This window comes from Sturnira hondurensis, unplaced genomic scaffold, assembly GCF_014824575.4.
Source record: "Sturnira hondurensis isolate 20B ecotype Veracruz unplaced genomic scaffold, ASM1482457v3 Scaffold0023357, whole genome shotgun sequence".
In the NCBI taxonomy this organism is placed as follows: domain Eukaryota; kingdom Metazoa; phylum Chordata; class Mammalia; order Chiroptera; family Phyllostomidae; genus Sturnira; species Sturnira hondurensis.
In genome coordinates this window covers 254,334-276,211 of record NW_028095988.1, presented here as the reverse complement: position 1 = coordinate 276,211, position 21,878 = coordinate 254,334, and the positions used below count along the sequence as shown (strand labels likewise).

The following is a 21,878-nucleotide window of genomic DNA, read 5'->3' as shown; positions in this document are numbered from 1 at the left end:
CTGGGAATTGAACCGCGATAGTGTGGTTCACAGGCCCGCGCTCAATCCATTGAGCTACACCAGCCAGGGCAGATAAATATTATTTTATACTATGTTTTTCTAAGGTATTCTAAAATATGACCATATTTTTTGGGCTATAAGATGCACCCTCCCAATTTGGGAAGAAAAGGGGGGGTGCACCTTATAGTCCAAATGTAGATTTATATTTACATTGGTGAAATATTATGTTATTTATGTTAATAAATATTTTACCACACTTTTTGTTCAAAAATTTTTTCCTATTTTCCTCCTGAAAAACTTAGGCCCGTCTTATGGTCTGAAAAATACAGTGACTGCAAGCAAGTTATTTCAACCTATTTGGTGAATAGCTGGAAATGGTATAGTCTTTTATTAAAGAATAGATTGATTATATAATTATTATTACAGAGTGAATCAACAGAATACCCAGTATCTTAAAATGCCACAGGTTTTTAGGAAAAGCAAAAGGCATAGGCAAAAATCTATTTTTTTAAGTTTATGGCAAAGTCTATACTAATAATAATTAAAGATGTAGCTTGGGGATCCTAAGCAATTAAAGATGTGGTTTAAAAAGTATTTGGATTTAAAAACATTTCAACAAGCCAGTATTTTAGTATAAAATAAACAGAAATATAATTTGGCCCTTGTCTTGACCTCCCCCAAAACCCAATTCAATAGCCATTAGGTGAGCCAAGAAAAAAAAAAGTGTGGGGATATGGAATTACAGAGAGAATTGGGCTGGATGAAGAGCGTATCTTTGAATGAGAGTGATGCCAAGCAGTTTGTTGGACCCCGAGCTGGATAAAGAGGTTATCTGCATAGGGTAGCAGCCCAGCAAGGGGTAGGAGGCTGAGGAGGGAGCAGCCGTGTAGAGTAGGAGTGCCACACTACGAGGTGTCATAGCCAGAATGGGGTGAGGGGGCAGGTGGCAGTAGAGAAAGGACACTGGTTGTACAACAGGAACTGATCATATAAACAAACATCTTAAAATTAATGGGAGCCAGATTTCTCACTGCTGAGAAAGAAGTTACTCATAAGAAAAGCAGAGAAATTAGAATAAACTCTATTGTATTAGATCAGAACTGGAGAAACCAATAGCATACTAATGGTTTTCAATATAAATAGATGTATAAAGAAATACAGATGTATGTATAAAATAAATGTATGTATGTGTGTATCGTATATATATTCCTTTATCTTAGTTTCTAAAACCCATTCCACACCAAAAGGAACTAGCGCTCTTTGAAGAAACTCCTGATTTGGGAACTGGTGCAGAGAAACTACAAAATGAACCTGAAACATCTCATCATGGTAGAAAGTAAGGAAGAACTCAAAGACTGAAGGGACCATGTCAAAAGGACACAGAAGCCAGGGCTCTATTGGCTAAACTTGGGTCAATCTGAGCAACAAAACCAATAATAATAGTAATGGATTTTAACACATTTAATAAAATAGGGCCCTATACTAACAAAATTAAAAAATTAAAGCTTGATAAGGAACAGAATATTTATGTAGTTTCAAAGTACCTCCCCCACAAAATACTTAGGAACTTCACAGTAGAGAAGTGTAGCAGACACCACCTTAATCACATGATCCAAGTTAATATCACCAAATAACGGGACAAACCAAAATCAAATGCCACCTGAGAGAGTGCAGTGAGAACAGAGACATTTATATTATACTCCTGCCAAAGAGGCATAGCCTTGTGAGTAAACATCAGACAAACCCACACTGAGGGGCATTCTACAATAACTAGTCTACAATCTTAAAAACTATCAAGGTCAAGAAGGTCAAAGTAAGACTAAGGAACCATTCCTGACTAACAGAAACTGAAAAGTCGTGGTGACTAGTGCTACCTGTGTTTCTGGACTAGATCTTCTGCCATAAAGAACATTACTGGGGCGATTGTTAAAACTTAATGATATTTGGGAGTCGAATGGCTGTAATGTACCAATGCTCATTTCTTGATTTTGATGGCTATACCACGATTATATAGGAGAATGTCCTAGGCTGTGGGAAGTATTGATACTAAGTAAATTGGGTAAGATGGTGGAAGAGTGAGTGGAAGTTATACAAACCTCTTCCCAGGACCAATCTGGAATTACAACTGAATTGTGGAGAAATCACCAGAACAAACAACTGAACAATGGTGAGACAGAAGCCTTATAATCTCGGACAGACAGAAGAATCAGATTCAGCACAATCTGACTGGTAAGTAGTGTGGAGACTCAAAAAGGCTGGCTGAGTGCCCACAGGTGGCAGCACTGGAGGGATAATTAAGTGGCTGATTGAATCCCCCTGAGAAGAATGGAGTCTAAACCCTAAGCTGGGATCCCCAATCCAGACCACTAGAGCTCAAAAAGTATGAGAGATGACAACCGGCATCAAAACGTGGCAGGACTCCTGGAGACGAGAGCCCTTTAAAGGTCCAGCACACAAATTTTCACTTGCAGCCACTTACCCAGGGTTCCAGTAAAGGTGGGAGCAGAGTTGGCTAGAAATGCTTGAAGAGAGACTGAGGACAACCTTTGGGGAGAGAGCTGAGAGAGTAGCTGCCGGGATCCTGGTGCTGAGTCATCACCCCTAGAGCAGCAGCCATCCTGCTCAGGCGGACCACTCCCTTCGGAGCAGCATCAGCCTGAGGGGAAGCAACAGAATCCCAACCCCAGGAGGTTGGGAGCTTAAGCCTGACTTCTGAGTGCAGAGTGACTAGATTAACAACTGAAGAAGTCAGCCAGAGACAGTAGATCCCTGGAAATCTGGAACTGGCTGCCTAAGATCAGATGGGGTCAACATCTGACATCACCAGAAGTGTACCCAGAAAGAAACAACAGTGGTAAACACCAGAGATACTGAGATGAAAATCACTGTGGTCTTTTCCATGATTTGGGATATTTTTTTCCTGCACAGCTTTTTAACATTCATTTCTTGTCCATCAGGTTTGTGCATATTAAATCAGTAGATTTTATACTATAGTTTATTTCAATTCACATGTTTTGCCCCTCCCTCTTTTCCCCATTTTACCTTCTTCTTTCCTCTCACTATTTTCATTTTAAATTGTTTTCTCTCTTGCTACAACTTGTTTCCATTATGCACTCCTACTATTTCTCCCCTGTCCAGCCTCATAAAACCAATTTTCTGGTTAATGGTCACCTGCTCATTAAAATACCCACGTTCCCCTGCTCTTAAAATACCCACGTTCTCTCTCCACCTTTAACAATCTTTGCTGGCTGGTTGTGGATAGGGAAGTTGTTTATGAAATTTTTCAATTTTATCTACAGATCTTCACTAACTTTGTATTTCCAATCTCAAATTTTATGGGTTGCCTCTCCTACTATATTTTTTGTCTCGAATTTTTAATTTACCTCTGTCTTAGCCTATTTTTTTTACATTTCTCTTTTTCTTCCTTTTTCATTCTGCCCTTTTATTTTTCTTTATTCTTTTTCTTTTCACCTCAAATTGTACTTTTCCCCGTGTTAGCCTGGTTTTTGTTCCTCACTCTTAGTATTCCCTTGACCTCTATCATTTCAATATCACTTCCTGATTCTCTAGACATCTCTTAAGCTTTTATTTCTTTTTTCCCTTTCAATCCCATCCCACCTATATTAATTTTAGCTCATTTGTTGTTGATAGTGCTATGGCGGATCTTTCTCTCCAATTTGGCTCCTATATTTTTATTCCTTATTTACTTTTTCCCTTCCTTTTTCTTTCTCTCTCACTTTATTTTATCTTAATTTCTTTTTAAACCTAACACTATATACTTCTCTTCTCATACTCAATTCTGCTTCTTCATTCCCTTTTTAATTCATGATGTAAATTTTACTTTGTCTCTTCACATTGCTCCAACTTCCAATTCTTATTAATGTTCCTCCTTCTACCCTCTCAAAATAATTTTTCTTTCAGTAGGGCATCTCATATTCACTTTCCTTTCTTATAATAGTCTTAATCTCTTTACACCCTTATTAATACTGGTTCATTTACTGTGAATAGTGGGATTGCAGGGAGGCGGGGATTTTTGCAGGTGTGGGTCTGTTACCTGAGCTTTGTGGTTTTGTTCTGGCAACACCTACACAACAACATATAAGACATGGTGGGTGCAGTGACCCTAAGTCAACCAACTGGAGGGAACAATGCACCAAAGAACGTCCCAACAACAATCAAAACCCAATTACATCCAGAAAGCCAACATAAGGGACATTCCAAGAGCATCGAGTTCAGGAGATCAAGGAGACGACACCACTGAATCCTAAAGGTCTCCCGCAACAGAAGTTCATACCACAAAGACAGGGAGTCAAAGCACATCAATTTAAGAAGCAGAAGCAAACAAGAAGAGTTTCACAAATAATGGGAAGACAAAGAAACAACAACCCCCAATCAAAAGGAAAGGAAGAATCCTCAGAAAGAATTCTAAATGAAACAGAGGCAAGTCAACTATCAGATACGGAGTTCAAAACAATGGTTCCAAGGAAGCTTAATAGGCTCAGTGAGAATTACTGAAAACTACAGGGAAACTACGAGGAACTTAGTGTAAACTATATCAGCATAAAAAGGAAATAGAAACTATCAACAAGAGCCACGAGGAAATGAAGAACACAATTTCTCAATCGAAGAACACAGTAGAAAAAAATCAAAAGCAGACTAGGTGAAGCAGAGGATCGAGTCAGGGAACTGGATGACAAGGTAGGAAAAAACTTGCAGAAAGAGCAAGAAAAGGACAAAATACTGAAAAAGAACAAAGAGGGATTAAGGGAACTGCATGACAATATGAAATGGTATAATATCCATATAATAGTGATAATGGAAGGAGGAAAGAATAGAAAACGTGTCTGAAAAAATAATGAAGGAAAACTTCCTGAATTTGATGACAGAAAAAGTCACACAAGTCCAAGAAGCAGATGGGGTCCAATCAAGAGGAACCCAAAGAGCCCCACTCCTCCAAGTACGACATAATTAAAATGGCAAAAGCCAAAGACAAAGAGAGGATCTTAAAGGCAGCAAGTGAGAAATAAGAAGTATCATATACACAGCCCAGATAAGGCTAGCAGATGATACTCAATGGAAACAGTACAACCCAGAAAGGAATGGCAAGAAATACTTCAAGTAATGAAAAGCAAAGGCCTGCAGCCAAGACTACTCCACCCAGCAAGGCACTCAGTTAAAATGGAAGGTGAAATAAAGTTTCCCAGACAAAAGAAGACTCAAAGAATACACCTCCACCAAACCAGCACTGCAAGATATGCTAAAGAGACTGCTTCAAGAAATGGGTGAAAAAATAGTGAGAGAGAGAGAGGAACATAGGTACAAAGGGGGAAAATGACAACCAATAAGTACCTGGCAATAGTAACCTTAAATGTAAAAGGATTGAATGCTCCAATCAAAAGACATAGGGTAGCTAAATAGATATGAAAAAATGACCTGCACGTATGTTGCCTATAAGAGACTCTCCTCAGAACAAATGATCTACACAGACTCAAAGTGAAGGGTTGGAAAAAGATATTCTAAGCAAATGAACAAGAAAAAAAGCCAAAGTAGCAATCCTTACAACAGATGATATAGACTTCAAAACAAAGGTAATAAAAAAGGAAACACAGAAAGACACTTCATAATACTCAAGGGAAAAATCCATCAAGAAGACATAAATATTGTAAACATATATGCATCCAACACAGGAGCACCCAAATATGTAAGGAAAATTTTGGAGGACTTCAAAAAAGGTACTGACAGCAATATGATTATAGTAGAAGATTTTAACACCTCACTGTCAAAAATGGACACAACTTCCAAACAAAGTATCAAAAGGGATATATTGTACAACTGAATGTTCTAAGTCCATTAGAGCAAATGGACTTAACAGATATATAGAGAGAATACTTCACCCCAAAGAAGCTAAGTACATATTCTTTTCAAATGCACATAGAACATTTTCAAAGATAGACCATATGATAAGACACAAAACAAGCCTCAACAAACTCAAAAAAATTTAAATCATATCAAGCATTTTCTCTGACTACAAGGCACTGAAACTATAAACCAACCTCAAAAACACTCAAACTCATGGATATTGAATAGCATGCTATTAAACACTGAATTGGTCAAGAATGAGATCAAAGAAGAAATCAAAAAGTTTCTGGAAACAAATGGAAATAAACTCACAACCCAAAACTTATGGGACACAGTGGAGGCAGTCCTGAGAGGGAAGTTCATCCTGAGAGATACAGGCCTACCTAAAAAAGACAGACACATCTTAAATAAACAATCTAACTTACACCTAAGAGAACTCCAAGAGCAACAACAAAGACAGCCAAGAGCAAGTATAAGGAAGGAAATAAGTAAGGTCAGAGCAGAATTAAACAACATAGAAAATAAAGAAACAACTCTAAAGATCAATAAATCCCGGAGCTGGTTCTTTGAAAAGATAAACAAAATTGACAAGCCTTTAAACAGACTCATCAAGAAAAAAGAGAGAGGACCCAAATAAACACAATCAGAAATGAAAGAGGAGAGATTACAATGGATACCACAGAAATTCAAAAGAATATAAGAAATTACTACGAAGAACTATATACCAAGAAATTTGAAAACCTATGGGAAATGCACAAATTTCTAGAAAAATATAATCTTCCAAAACTCAATGAAGAAGCAGAAAGCTTGAACAGCTGACAAAATTGAAGCATTAATCAAAAAACTCCCGACATAATATCTCTGGACAGAATGGTTTCACAGGAGAATTCTGTAAAGCATTTAAGGTAGAGCTAAACCCTATCCTTGACAGACTATTCCAAAAAAATCCAAGAAGATGGAAAACTCCCAAACTCTTTTTATGAAGCCAGCATCAACCTAATCCCCAAACCAGATAAAGACACAACAAAGAAGGAAAGCTTCAGGCCAATACCACTGGTAAACATAGACACTAAAATCCTCAACAAAATACTGCCAAACTGCATCCAGCAATACATTAAAAAGATGATACACCATGACCAAGTGGGATTCATCCCAAAGATGCAAGGATAGTACAATATTTGCAAATCAATAAGCATAAATACATCACCTAAACAAAATGAAAGACAAAAATTGTATGATCATAGCAATAGATGCAGAAAAAGCACTTAATAAGGTACAGCACCCATTTATTATTAAAACACTCGGCAAAGTGGGACTATAGAGGAAGCATTCCTCAACATATAAAGGCCATATATGAGAGACCTACAGCCAACATCATACTCAATGGACAAGAACTTAGAGCTTTTCCACTAAAATCAGGAAGAAGATAAGGATGTCTGCTTTCACCACTCCTATTCAACATAGTACTGGAAGTCCTAGCCACAGCAATCAGAGGAGAAAAGGAAATAAAAGGCATCCAAACCTTAAAAGAGAAAACAAAAGTATCACTGTTTTACAGATGACATGATAGTGTGCAGAGAAAATCCTATAGACTCCATCAAAAAACTACTCAACCTAACAAGTGAATTTGGCAAAACAGCAGGACACAATGTCATATTCAGAAATCAAAGGCATTTTGTACACCAGCAATGAAATATCAGAAACAGAAATCAGAAAAAAAATTCCATTTGAGATAGCAACAAGAAAAATAAAATCCCTGGAATAAACCTAACCAAGAAGGTAAAAGACCTGTACTCAGAAAACTACACAACACTCAAGAAAGAAATTAAACAAGATACCAACAAATGGAAAAAGATACCGTGTTCATGGAGTAGAAGAATTAACATCATTAAAATGTCCATACTACCCAAAGCAATTTATATATTCAACACAATATTAAAGTGCCAATGGCATTATTTCACAGATGTAGAACAAACACTTCACAAATTTATATGGAACCATAAACAATCCCAAACAGCTACAGCAATTTTGAGAAAGAAGAACAAAGTAGGAGGGATTACAACACCTGACATCAAACTATACTGCAAGGCCACAGTAACAAAAATAGTCTGGTACTGACATAAGAATAGACAAATAGATCAATGGAACAGAATAGAGAGCTAGGAAATAAACCTGTGTCTCTATGGCCAATTAATAGTTGAGTAAAAGGTAGAAGCATAAAATGGAGCAAAAATAGCCTCTTCAACAAATGGTATTGGGAGAGCTTGACAGCTACCTGCAGAACAATGAAACTCAACCACCAACTTATGCCATACACAAAAATAGACTCAAGATGGATAAAAGACTTAAATATAAGTCAAGATACCATAAAAGTCCTAGAGGAGAACATATGCAGGAAAATCTCAGATATTCTACACAGCAATATTTTCACCAATATGTCCCCTAGAGCAAGGGATGCAAAGAAAGAATAAACAAATGAGATGTCATCAAATTAAAAGCTTCTATATGGCTAAAGAAAACATCAGCAAAATGAAAAGGGAACCAACCACATGGGAAAATATATATGCCAATGATACCTAATTCAAGGGTTTGATCTCCAAATTATATTAAAAAGTCACATGACCCCACTCCAGGAAGACAAACAACCCAATTAAAAAGTAGGGGAAGGACCTGAGCAGACAATTCTCTAAGGAGGACATACAAAGGGCCCAGGGACATATGAAAGGATGCTCAGCATCACTAGCCATCAGAAAGTTGCAAATTAAAAGCACAATGAGATACCACTTCACACTGGTGGGAATGGCCATCATAAACAAATCAACAAACAATAAGTGCTGGCGAGGTTGTGGAGAAAAGAGAACCCTAGTGCACTGTTGGTGGGAATGCAGATTGGTGCAGCCACTGTGGAAAACAGTAAAGAATTTCCTTAGAAAACTAAAAATACAATACCTTTGATCCAGCAATTCCCCAAGAATCCTGAATCACCAATTCAAAAGAACCTATGCACCCCAATGTTCACAGCAGGACAATTTACAATAGCCAGGTGCTGGAAGCAATGTAAGTGACCATCAGCAAATGAGTGGATCAAAAAGGTGGTACATGTACACAATGGAATTCTATGCAGCAGAAAGGAAGAAGGAGCTCCTACTCTCTGTGACACCATGGATAGATGTGCAGAGCATTGTGCTGTGAAGTAACTCAGGTGGTGAATGACAAATACCACATGGTATCGCCTATAAGTGGAATCTAATCAACAAAACAAGCGAGCAAAATAGAACCATAGACAAGGAAATAAAGAACAAACTGACAGTAACCAGAAGGGAAGGGAGATAACGGGGGGAAAAAGAAGGGGAAGGGGGATAATGGGATAAAGAAGGGGAAGGGTTGTCGAGGAACAAGTATAAAGGAATCATGGACAAAGCCTAAGGGGGGGAAGGATTGAGGGTGGGAGGTGGGGACGGGTGGGGTGGCGGGGAAGTGGTGGGGGGAAAATGGAGACAACAGCCATTTTTTATTGTTACTTAAACAATAAAAAAAAGAAACAGAAACTTGCACTTTTGGCTACATATATTTGCATAACATTTGGTAAAATAAGAAAGTGTTACCTTTACAAATCAAGATCAAAACAAAAAAAGAAATAGTAGGTGATAGACTATGATATTAGCAACTTACGCACTCTCAAATAGTTCAGGGGGAAATATTATTTGTACTACACTTGGAACTGCTCTGTAATTTTGAGATTATTTTAATTTTTTAAAAAGGAGAAAATCTTAGAACATGTTAGATAATGTGAATTAACTCATAAGCAATTATCGTATAGGGAAATTCTCTTAATACAATGCGGCAATCATTTGGTTTATTTCCAGTTTCACTCTATAAGCTAATACTTTTGCACCAAATTAGGTTGACAGCAAAGTACACTAAGGTAACAGTAGAACTTGGGCTAGTCACCTCAAGAAACACAGGACTGGACACAATACCCATTGCCCCCAATCTTCTTGTTTCATTTTGGCCATGTGCTCTCACTTAAAAGTGTTTAGTGATTATATAATCTTGCCTTGTCATAGTAACTGAATACTCTCAACCCTTCATTACCTTCCCATTAAGCTATCTTCACCAATATTTAAAGTTAAGTACTATCTATACTATAGCATTCATTTATTATGAACTTAACTGTGCTAGTATTTTTATTGAGATTCTAAGTTTCCTGAAAGTATTCTAGTCACAAACTTACACAGGTGTTTAGGTCAGCCCTATCCCGATTTGTCCCACAATCCCCATTATTTCTAGTGTATTATTTTGCATAACCCAGTTATTTCAGCACTGCCACCAGCTTCTTCAAGATGATGTGAATGGATATGTAATTTTATTTCTCAAAGCTCTGCTAAAAACTAGAGAATTTTTAAAAAGGCATTACCCAGAGCCTTTATTGAACAAAAAGATGTGATCATTTGGATTATCGAAAAGAGTAATTATTGCATTTAACTGGGACCCACTGTATTTATAAAAATTCATGAGTTTCTAATAATACCTCCCAAACTAGATAACTGTTCACACTTAAGTAGCTAATAAATTAACCAAATGTGGGAATTAAAAGCAAAGGATTAAGCATTTCATTATAGTAACCGAATAGCTCCAGGTGATGAAAAAAGCTATATTTCATATAAAAATGCAAGTTAATAAATGTAGATGAGATGACAGATTTAGAAAAATCATCATTTTGCAATTCCTAATAAAAGAGCAAACTTTGTTGTAAAATCGTTAGATGAATAGTTGATGGGGGAGTAGATCTTATGGGATGAAGTAACAGTAGTAGATTTGTTACCAATGTGACAAAATAGATTGGGATCCAGGGAGGAAATGTAACTCTATAATGGAGGGATCATACTGTTATTCCCCTAAGCCAATGTACCCGCTTCATCTTCACGGCAGAAGCCTGCCCCGGCGTCAGTGACGGCTGGCCAACCAAACGCTGTGTCCACCATTACAGCATGAAGCAGGCACACCGCCCATGATGTAATCTTATGAGAATTCTTTCTGGAATTCTACAGAAATAACTAACTTGATTTTTTTTTAGTAAATTATTGTCGCGTAAAAAAGGGATTGTTCTAGGCTGAAAGATCTGAGGGAAATAACCAGGTGCAATGATGTCATAGATAAGATCCTACTTTTACAACAGATTGTCAAAGACATTTTTAAGACAACTGGGGATATCCCAATATAGACTGGGTGATAGATGATATTAAAAACTGCTATTAGGTGCAGAAGGACACGATATCTTTAATATACTTTTTAAAACTTTGTTTTTTAATATAAAGATATAGCATTAAAAAATATTTTATTTATTTATCTTTAGAGGGGAAGGGAAGAAGAGAGGGAGAGAAACATCAGTGTGTAGTTGCTGCTCATGTGTCCCCTGCTGGGAACTGGCCTGCAACCCAGGCATGTGCCCTGAACTGGGAATTGAACCAGGATCCTTTGGTTTGCAGGCCCGTGCTCAATCCACTGAGCTACACCAGTCAGGGCCGATTTTTTTTTTTTTAAATTAAAAGAAATTTACCTACAAGGACAGGGATAACAGGAGAGAAAATAAAAGCAACAAAATTTTAGGAGCTAGAAGTGAATAAATATGAGGTCTGCCTGGAAAAAGTCCAGCCATAGTTAATGTAACAAAAACAGTTTGTGCAACATTAAAGTATCCTGGCAGCCAAGGAGAATACACTGGAATGCACATGTGTGAACAATGACAACTTCACTATACTAGTCAGTGGGGGCAGTAGATGGCTGTTGAGTGAGCATGTGTACTGTGTGACCGCTGCTGCATTTAAAAATGACTCGGTGAGTACAGTGATGAATTTGCATAAAATTTTGTGTTAAGCTTGAACATTCCTCTGTGGAAACTATTTGGATGATTTAGAAGGCTGCAGCTGGTGACTGGCAGCTTCGTCATGACAGCATGCCCACTCATTCATCACAACTCGTACAGAGTTTTTTGGCAAAACATCAAATCACCCAGGTGACTCAGCCTCTCTACTTCCCAGATTTGGCGCCCTGTGATTTCTGGCCTTTCCCAAAACTAAAATTACCTTTGAAAGAAAGGGAAGAGATTTCAGACTGTTGATGAAATTCAGGAAAATACAATGGGGCAGCTGATGGTGATTGGGAAAACTGTGAGGTCCCAAGGTGCCTACTTTGAAGGGGACTAAAGTGTCATTGTCCTACGTACAATGTTGCTTGTGACTTCTTCCATAAATGTCTCTATTTTTCATATTACATGGCTGGACACCTTCTAGACTGACCCCATACACTGAAATATTAAAATAATACAACAGGTAAAGTGAAGTAAACAAAAAAGAAATTGAATCTATGTTTTAAAAATAAAATCCATTTCAATTCCAAAATAAATTATTCTCCATTAAAAAAATGATATGGGTGAAAGAAAGGAGTCCAAAGATACAAACACCTAGTTATAAAATAAATAGGTAATGAACATAATGTACAGAGTATTAATGATAGTTAATAATACTACATGGCATATTTGAAAGTTCCTAAGAGAATAAATCTTAAAAGGTCTACTGACAAAGAAAAAAATTTTGTTACTATGTATGGTGATAGATGGCAACTAGTCTTACTGTGGTCATCATTTCGTAGTGTATACAAATACTGAATTATTATGTTATACACCCAAAAGTAATATAAGGTCATCTGTCAATTATACGTCAATTAAAAAAAATATTATAATCATACAGTTGTACAACTAATATTAAAAACTTTTGACAATATATCGTCTGTTATTGCAGTGTTGTTTACTAACCTCTGATTCATCACCCTTCTCTCTGTAAGCAGTAGCAATACTGGTCTGAACAGCCTTAATCCATGCCTGGCGCAGTTTTTCAGAATCTGCCTGAAGCATGCAACTTCTAAAAGGAAATAACATTTTTTTCTCTCAGTCACCAAATTAAACCACAAGTAATAATACTATTTATACTTTTTTGCTCGTTATGCTATTTAATAAATTTTTAAAGATTTTATTTATTTATTTATCTTTAGATGGGAGGGAGAGAGGGAGAGAAACATCAATGTATGGTTGCCTTTTGTGCGTCCCCTGCTGGGAGTTGGCCTGCAGGGAACCAGCCTGCAACCCAGGCATGTGCCCTGACTGGGAATCGAACCGCGATCGTGTGGTTCGCAGGCCCGCGCTCAATCCACTGAGCCAAACCAGCCAGGGTCTGCTATTTAATAATTTTTTAACAAAAATAATTGTATTTGTTGAAAGGTTTTTATCTGTCTTTAGGACAGAGCATGTTCATTAAGCAATCAAGGTATCAATGAAATAAGTTACCTATTGGAAAGAAATTACTCACTCCTGCATATTAAAAGAAAACAAACTTGAATTTACCATATATAGTAGTCCCTCACTATATCATGGTTTACACATTGTGGCTTCACTGTATTGTGGGTTGGTGAGTACTCATATAGAATTTTATATGTTGCTAAATTACATAGGTTTAAGAGTGTAGAAAGTGTTTAAGAACATATGGAATGTTTATAAGAGTGTGGAAAAGGTTTACAGGAATGTGGGAAGGGTGTATAAAGTCTTAAAATCTATACAAATAATAAAATAAATATAGTGCTGCTACTTCACGGATTTTCACCTATCATGGGGATCTCTGGAACGTAACTCCCGCGGTAAGTGAGGGATCACTGTAAACATAACATATTTTTCTACTGGGTAGAAATATAAAATGATGTTCATCAAAAAATTAATCTGAGTTCAGTTCATCATCCATGACAGTTACAAAGTTCTCATATGTCCACATTAATAACCTTTATGGAATATAAAGAACATATGATACTGGAAAGATGTTACAGAAATTTCTGACTGAAATACCTGCAATCACTAATAATAAAATTTACTTTTAAATACTTTTTTCTCTTTAGCACAGAGCATCACAAGTGAAACCCAAATCTTTCTCTACTCTTCAATGTTCTTTAAGACAAACTATAGAAACATAACAGCAACTCCCCAATACTTTAGAACCACTCACTTCGTCGGAGAGACCACCTCAAAGCAGAATCGCCGTTCTATGTCTTCGCAATGCTTCACTGTGCAGAGCCGTAGGTCTTCCACTACCACAGTGGGGTTATCCTACAACAAGGAAACAGGACTCCCATACTTATCCATCTAGATTTCAAATACTATTACCAATAATACTTAAAAAATATTACTTGGTATAAATGGATTAATTTTAAAGATTTATATTTCTGTTATTTTAGATTAGGAGTTATCTACGTAGATATAACTAATAAAGGTAATTCTGCCCTGTTAAAACTTTTTACCTGACTCATAAAACTGCTATATAAGAATTAAATGAAATAGTTTAAGCCTAGCCCAAAACTTGGTAATTAATTAGTAGGTGCTCCATAAATGTTAGTTTCCTGTTAATTTTGTTCCATATTCATTACACTCCTGGTCCCTACTCACATATAATAAAAACTACTTTCATCCAGAAAAGAAGCCTTTAATGAGTCAAGTTTTATATAACTGGAAAAAAAAGGCTATATATATCCTTCTAAAAATTCCTCAGAAAAATGAGAAAGATTTTACCATTTTCTAGGACTAATAAAAATGTAACTCAAAACCAAGTTAATCAGAGTAGAAAAAAGCATGACCTAATTAGAATAAAGGACTTGTATGGAAAAAAATGTGCAATCACAGAACCTAACAAGTTAAACTTCATATTGTGTTACCTCAAGAGTAAAAGTGAATTATTTCAAATTTACAGCTGAATATATCATTAGTAAAGGCTAACTAGGTAAAAATCATGTCACCAATTAACCAGTAGTTCTTTTTTCCTAATTTTTTGGACATTAAAAGTATTTATTGATATGATACATTCTTTATGTATCAGCTTAAGAAGTTTGTAGGTAAAGTTTATCTGTGCATGTTGGGAAGAGACACAGATTAAGGGAAAGGGAGGAAAGGAAAAAAATGGTCACAAGGAAATAGAAAAGAAAATACAGCACAGGTTACCAGAACCTTTAGAATAAAAAAAAAGAAAAAAAGAAAAAGCTGTGATCATCAACATCAACTATACAAGGATTACAAAGACTTTTGTGAAGGAAACAAAATCTTCAGCACTTTGCATGGTGTCTACAGACCATTTCAATATTCTCCTTCCACATAAAGTAAACCTCCCATAGTCTCTCCTGGGCCACTGGGTACCTCTGACTGTCATCTGAGTGAACACCAACGAGGCTGGTGATAGGAGAGGGAGAGCAGAGAAGTCTAGGGACACTGGGGAGGGACAAGGATTAGTACCTCCAGAGGGAAACGTTCAAAGAGATAAAGCGGCACATTTGGATGTTACTTGGGAGGGAAGTGAGTTGGCACATTCTCAACATTAGATGTGATTTTAGTATGCTTTTCCAAAACACAAAAATTCCTCATCCTTCAAATAAGGTTCAGAAAAATAAATGTATAAAAACAATATTAACAAATTTAGAGGTTTCTATTTAAGTTACTTCGAGGTTACATGTTAATGTCATTTCTAACCTTTCTATATTATCACTTGTCCCCATAGGGTAATATTTCTTAAAAGGCAGCCTCTTTTAAAACCTCAAAAAATTACTGTGGAATGGTAGTATTATTCCTGTCACACACAGAGGCAAAGAACCACATGAAGACAAAAGTAATAATCCTGGGACTGAAAAAAACCCATCTCAAAGCTAGGAATTCAGAATTTGGATTTCAAAATTACTCTGCATTTAAGTATCAAATACTGATATTTTTTCCTTGTGAATCCTCTTATACATGCTCAAACTTAAAACTAATAGACAGTAATTTCACGCACATGAGTATTTATGGACTTTAATGCTTTCCCAAGACAAACAGATCAAGAACCAAAACCAGGGACTCATTGACGGTTTTTCACTTAATTAGTTAACAAAAGACCCACCTTAAACTTTTTCTGGTAAACCAACTGATTGTTCTGTATTGAAAACCAGCGTCTAAATAAATACAAAATAGATTAAATTTCCACAAACAATTTAAAATCAGTTTATAGTAATTATGTGTTGTTCAGAAGTACACTTCTTTTGTTTTGCTTTATATAAAGTGATGCCAACGAAATTACTGAAAGTAAAAAACAATTTTGAACAATTTTAAAACCACAGATTAGGAAAGTGAAACTACTTTATTTTGATTAATTTTAGGTTAGAAATTTAAATCCTAATGAAAGCTATCTTTCATGCTATCACCAAATAATAATTATTTTAAAGTAAAATTTTCTTTGATGTTTCTCAAAAATAACCAAAATCTTTTCCCCCAAATAACTGCTTTCATTAAAAGTAGAAATAAATTTATATTGTAAATAAAACTATCCATTTGTATACACTAAAACATTGAAGTAAATGGTGCTTTGTTTTCAACATTTCTGCAGCTAATTCAGCAAGCATTTGATTTATTAAGCAAAATAGATGATGAAATCATCATTTTACAACTATCAAACAGGAGACAAATGCCAATGCATTTGGCCTTACTTTTATATAATCATATAAGCAGAATAATCAAAGTTATTATTAAAAATTAATAAAAATCTTAAAAAATTAGTCATTCAACTATATTGTTCTTATCACTGTAAATTATTAGGCAAACAATTTACTTGCAATCTTTTTTAGAAGAAAAACCTAAGCTATTTATGGCATACTAATTCTAATTTATTAAAACAGTAAAAGGACCTAAAGACTTACAAAAAAAATTAACCAGCCAAAAGCCATTCATAAAAGAAAGCAAAAATTCTCATCAAGCATGAAAAGTAAAACAAAATGAGTCATTATTTTAAAATTAGTTTCATGTGAGATGATTTCTAAACATTAATTATTAATCTATTAGCAGACAGATTCCATCTTTTCAATGATACTAATAAAAAAACCTAGAAATTATATATAGACATATTTATAGTTTCTATTTTTTAAAATTATTGGTAACTTAATTCTCCAAAGCTGGGGAAATGATTAGATGCTTCTCTATTTTTAAGCTAGATAGATTATTAGGTTTTCTTGCTACTTTAAAAAGGTATAACCTTTACCATTAAAATAGAGATTTGTTAAATTAGCATATTGATAAAATGAAGTAGGTTGCCTCTAAATGCAAATCAAGAGGCAGGCTAGAAAAGGAAGAACTTCTGGGTTTCTTTGCCTTCCGACACATAGTTGGTTAGAAATGTTAAAGGAAATACCTACAAACAAACAAAAAGGTGCAGCCCTGACACGGGGGATGACATGCAATGGAAACAATCTCTGATACTGATTAAAGTGTTTTTAAAACATCATCTGAAGTAGGATGAACTATGTTAATAAAAATTCTTACATTTTATAGTAATGGCATTATATAAGTTGATGAAAAACTAGACAGACTTTTACTGCACAATAGAAAAACACCCATATAACCACGTAAGCTTTTCATGCTTCTGAAGTCTTCAAAAAAAAATTTACTTTGACCTGTTGCATCTTAGGGCCAAACGTCTAAAACTAATACAAAATATCAGATTAAAAGCAAGTTCCTTTGCTTTTTTGTCAGAGAATTTCCTGATTATTAATTTTACAGATCATATATATTTCTGAAACTAAGTTCCTCTGCCATCTCTCTATTTCTGGTGACTTTCTCGTATCATCAGCTTTTATACGCTCAGGAAAGATACCAGAAATCTATCTTAATTTGGCAATGGCTCCTAAGAGATAAAACCATAATGTACCCCAGGTAGAAAAAAATTTTTATTACAAGAATTTGTATATCTTATGACACTGTCTCCCTTCCTCTGCCATTATAAAAAACAAGAAAAAGAAAAAAGAGCTAACCATACTCATTTGCAACTGATCATGACTTTAATCAGGTAAGTAAAATGGAATATAATTTTTAATTGCTCCTACAGATTAATCCTAGTTATTAATATTTTATTAAAAGAAAAATGAGACAGCTCATACATTCCTAAGGAATACAGAAAAATACTTAGTATTTTAAGTTGTTACCTGCAATTTGAAGATACTTAAAAAAGATTATTAAATAATAAAAAAGACAAATTTTGGAAAGCATTGTACTGACAACTACACTGTACTCTACAAGATTCAGAAGCTGTCACAAAGCCAAAACTTATATACGACAGTGTTTTAAAAAGAAAAACTCGGTTCATTAAGAAAAGTACGACACAACTTTATCTCTCTCTCAAACTGAATTAACTTGATATAATAAAGATTTGAGACAAAAATATTCTATTCATAAATAATTAAAAATCATTAAATTATAAACACCAAGGAAAACTTTCCAGATGACAAAATTGAGGGAGAGAGAAATATATTTAAAAAATAAAGCAACCATCTTTTACCCTGTTTGATCAACTAGTTTAAGAACTGTACTTGAAATCAAGTACATGGGTAAAATAAAGCTTCTAAATTTTAGAGGCTTTTTCACTAAAATTAGAGATAACGGATTCATGTACATTTATATAAGTGCCAAAGAGGTGAATCTTTAACAGAATTAAAAGTCTGAACATTCAATGCTCCTTTATTTCAAATTTAATTTTACTTTTCAAGGGAAAAAGACCAAAATGGTAAAACAAAACAAGCAAACAAAAAAATCTAGGAACCGATGATGTCTCCCTTTCAACATAACCAATATGGTTATTACCAAGGAGACTAATTCCTACTTACCATTTAAATTTTTGAAAAGTATTTACTAGCTTACTTCCCTTAAAAATAAAGGTATTATATTATTCAATGTATAATCTTCAGTGAGTAATTAAAACATATAAAAATAAAATGAATTTCCAGATTAAAATAAATTGAGAAGATAGGCAATGAAAAAATGTAATTTCATTCCTCAAAAAGGATGTTTACTTTTTTCCCCAATTTAAAACATAAGAGACTTTATATCCATTGCAAGTAATCCAAATGAAATGCAAGTTAATTATGAGCTTTTTCGTGCCAAAGAGGAAATGGAAGTAAGGTAGGGGGTGAGGGGAAGAAAGCCATTTTGTACCTGATATGATCGGGCTTTTTCCTGTCATGTGAAAAAATGGGGCAGGATTAAAACATAAGGGAAAGGTGGTAAAAGAATGAAAATGCAAATGTGCAAAATAAGCAAAAGACTAGCATGATATGAAAATAAAGCAAGAATTAAAGAAACAAGCTTAAGCTTTTAACCTAACAAAATAATCGAACATATCTGTTGCATTATTTTCACATATTATACATACATGTGTACAATTAATTCCAACTCTTAGGAATCTGAAACACTATTATTTCAGAAATATTCAAAAATTTACTTCAAGTATTATGGTACAGAGTATTCTGGCAGGACTTAACACACTTGGGCATATACCTCTACTATTATTTTAGGCCTCTATTATAGCTATTAAACACAGTACAGTAATTTCTTCATCTTAATATTCTATTACTTATATATCACTATAGATATATCTATATAAACCTGAGACAAATAGAAAGTTTTCATAAGGAAGGTGGAATCACTAATTAAGAATTTCAGTCATTATAAAATATTGTCAACCAAATAAACCCACCTCCGTGCTCACCCCCTTTTCATTAAATGATAGCAGGGACTCTAAGGCTATGGATAAGTAGAGTTCATCTTTAATCCACGTATACACTTCTCATTTTAAAACAAACTAAAAAAACCCAAGCATTTATATCTATAGCAGCATATAGAATACTTTGCTATTAGAAATTATATAATACATTTTATGCTTTTAGCTTTATTTCCTAGTGATAAAAACTAAGGGTAGCACATAATTGTTCAGCTTTATTAGTTTTACAAGCTCATGACTAAAAATGTTAATATTTAATCATTTTCCTTTTTTATTCATCCTTTCTGAATTTATCATGAAAAGTCAAAGAGAAATACAGGTACTAGTAATCCATCTAGCATTGACCTGAGATGAAGTAAAGCTGCCACACTGAGAAAATGGCCTAGCATAGAAATATTATTTTGATTTTACTGCTAGGATTATAACCTAAGAACCCTGAAACACCAATGCAAAAGAACCTATGCACCCCAATGTTCATAGCAGCACAATTAACAATAGCCAAGTGCTAGAAGCAACCTAGGTGCCCATCAGCAAATGAATGGATGAAAAAACTATGGTACACTTACACAATGGAATTCTATGCAGCAGAAAGAAAGAAGCAGCTCCAACCCTTTGCAACAGCATGGATGGAGCTGGAGAGCATTACGATTAAGTCAAGTAACCCAGGCAGTGAAAGACAAATACCATATGATCTTACATTTAACTGGAATCTAATCAAGGAAATGAACAAGTAAGCAAAATATAACTAATGACAGTGAAATTGAGAACAGGCTGACAGTGACCAGAGGGGAAAGGGGAGTGGATAATGGGGGAAAAGGGTAAAGGGTTGATAGGAAGGTTTATAAAGGGCACATGGTCAATAACAAGAGAGGGTGGAAACAGGGGAAGGAGGTAAAAAATAAATAAATAAACTTGAGATTTCAGAAATAAATAAATAAATAAATAAATAAAAAGATACCAGCCAAAAAAAAAAAAAAAAAAAAGAAGCAGTAGTAGTAGTAGTAGTATTTTGGTAGATTTCTCATGTCTTCAGAAAGTATATATACTATAGACATATAAAAATCTCCAGAGACATGAAGAACCGGAAATCTACAGCCAGTCAGAAACAAGCTAAAAAATTCATGAGACAAAATATTTCACTCCTTATACTAATTCAACCACATCACACAAAATATGACCTCTTCAGTTAAATTTTACAGTACTGAATAATGCTTTCAAGATACATTTTATGAACCACAAGGTCAGATTTTAAAACTATCAGGAATTTACTTTTCTCTCAGGAAGAAGGTCTTTTGAAAAAGTTGATTTTGAAAATATTATATGCCACTATTCTATAAAACTATATATAATGGCAAATTTTTCATCATATGATTGACACCTGTTGTAATTATGACAAAAAATGTTCCCCTAAAAGTAATCTACAAATAATCTAAAAACAAAACAAAATAAAAACTTAAAACAGTAGGCAACGAAAAATCTTTGAGTAGCAGGATTCTTGGATTTTTAAAGTTAAGGCACAAATATCATAAAGTCTTTTTTTTTAGATTTCTAGATTGCATTTTTATTTTATTTTTTATTTATTTTTAAAATATATTTTATTGATTATGCTATTACAGTTATCCTATTTTCCCTTCATTCCCTTCCACCTTGTGCACCCTGTCTCACCCACATTCCCCCCCTTTAGTTCATGTCCACGTGTCTTAAGTTCTTTAGCTTCTACATTTCCCACACTGCCCTTGCCCTCCCCGTCTATTTTCTGCCTACCATCTATGCTACTTTTTCTCTGTACCTTTTCCCCCCCCTCTCCTCCTCCCACTCTCCTGTTGCTAACACTCCATGTGATCTCCATTTCTGTGGTTCTGTTCCTGTTCTAGTTGTTTGCTCAGTTTGTTTTTATTTTTAAGTGTGGTTGTTAATAATTGTGAGTTCGCTGTCATTGTACTATACACGTTTCTTAACTTCTTTTTCTTAGATAAGTCCCTTTAACATTTCATATAATAAGGGCTTGGTGACTCCTTGAACTTGGCCTTAGCTGAGAAGCACTTTATCTGCCCTCCATCCTAAATGAAAGCTTTGCTGGATAGAGCAATCTTGGCTGTACGTCTTTGGATTTCATGACTTGGAATACTTCTTTCCAGCCCCTTCCTGCCTGTAAGGTCTCTTTTGAGAAATCAGCTGACAGTCTGATGGGAACTCCTTTGTAGGTGACTGTCCCCTTATCTCTTGCTGCTTCTAGAATTCTCTCCTTCATTTAATCTTGGCTAATGTAATTATGATGTGCCTTGGTGTGTTCCGTCTTGGGTCCAACTTCTTTGGGACTCACGGAGCTTCCTGGACTTCCTGGAAGTCTATTTCCTTTGCCAGATTGGGGAAGTTCTCCTTTATTATTTGTTCAAATAACTTTTCCACTTTTGCTCT

At 35.0% G+C, this 21,878-nt stretch overlaps 1 protein-coding gene across 6 annotated transcripts in view; it reads right to left on the bottom strand.

Moving 5' to 3' along the window:
• Nucleotides 1–21,878, bottom strand: part of ACAP2 (ArfGAP with coiled-coil, ankyrin repeat and PH domains 2) — a 143,186-nt gene that overhangs the window by 21,458 nt on the left and 99,850 nt on the right. For 4 of the 6 annotated variants that reach the window (XM_037037658.1, XM_037037659.1, XM_037037662.1 and 1 more), the window contains 4 exons: nucleotides 18,896–18,916; nucleotides 15,819–15,870; nucleotides 13,908–14,008; nucleotides 12,674–12,779 (listed from right to left, as the gene is read on the bottom strand). In XM_037037658.1, coding sequence (XP_036893553.1) covers nucleotides 12,674–12,779; nucleotides 13,908–14,008; nucleotides 15,819–15,870; nucleotides 18,896–18,916 — 280 coding nt within the window. The remainder of the gene's footprint in view (nucleotides 1–12,673; nucleotides 12,780–13,907; nucleotides 14,009–15,818; nucleotides 15,871–18,895; nucleotides 18,917–21,878) is intronic. The other 2 variants (XM_037037660.1, XM_037037661.1) reach the window with 1 other exon arrangement.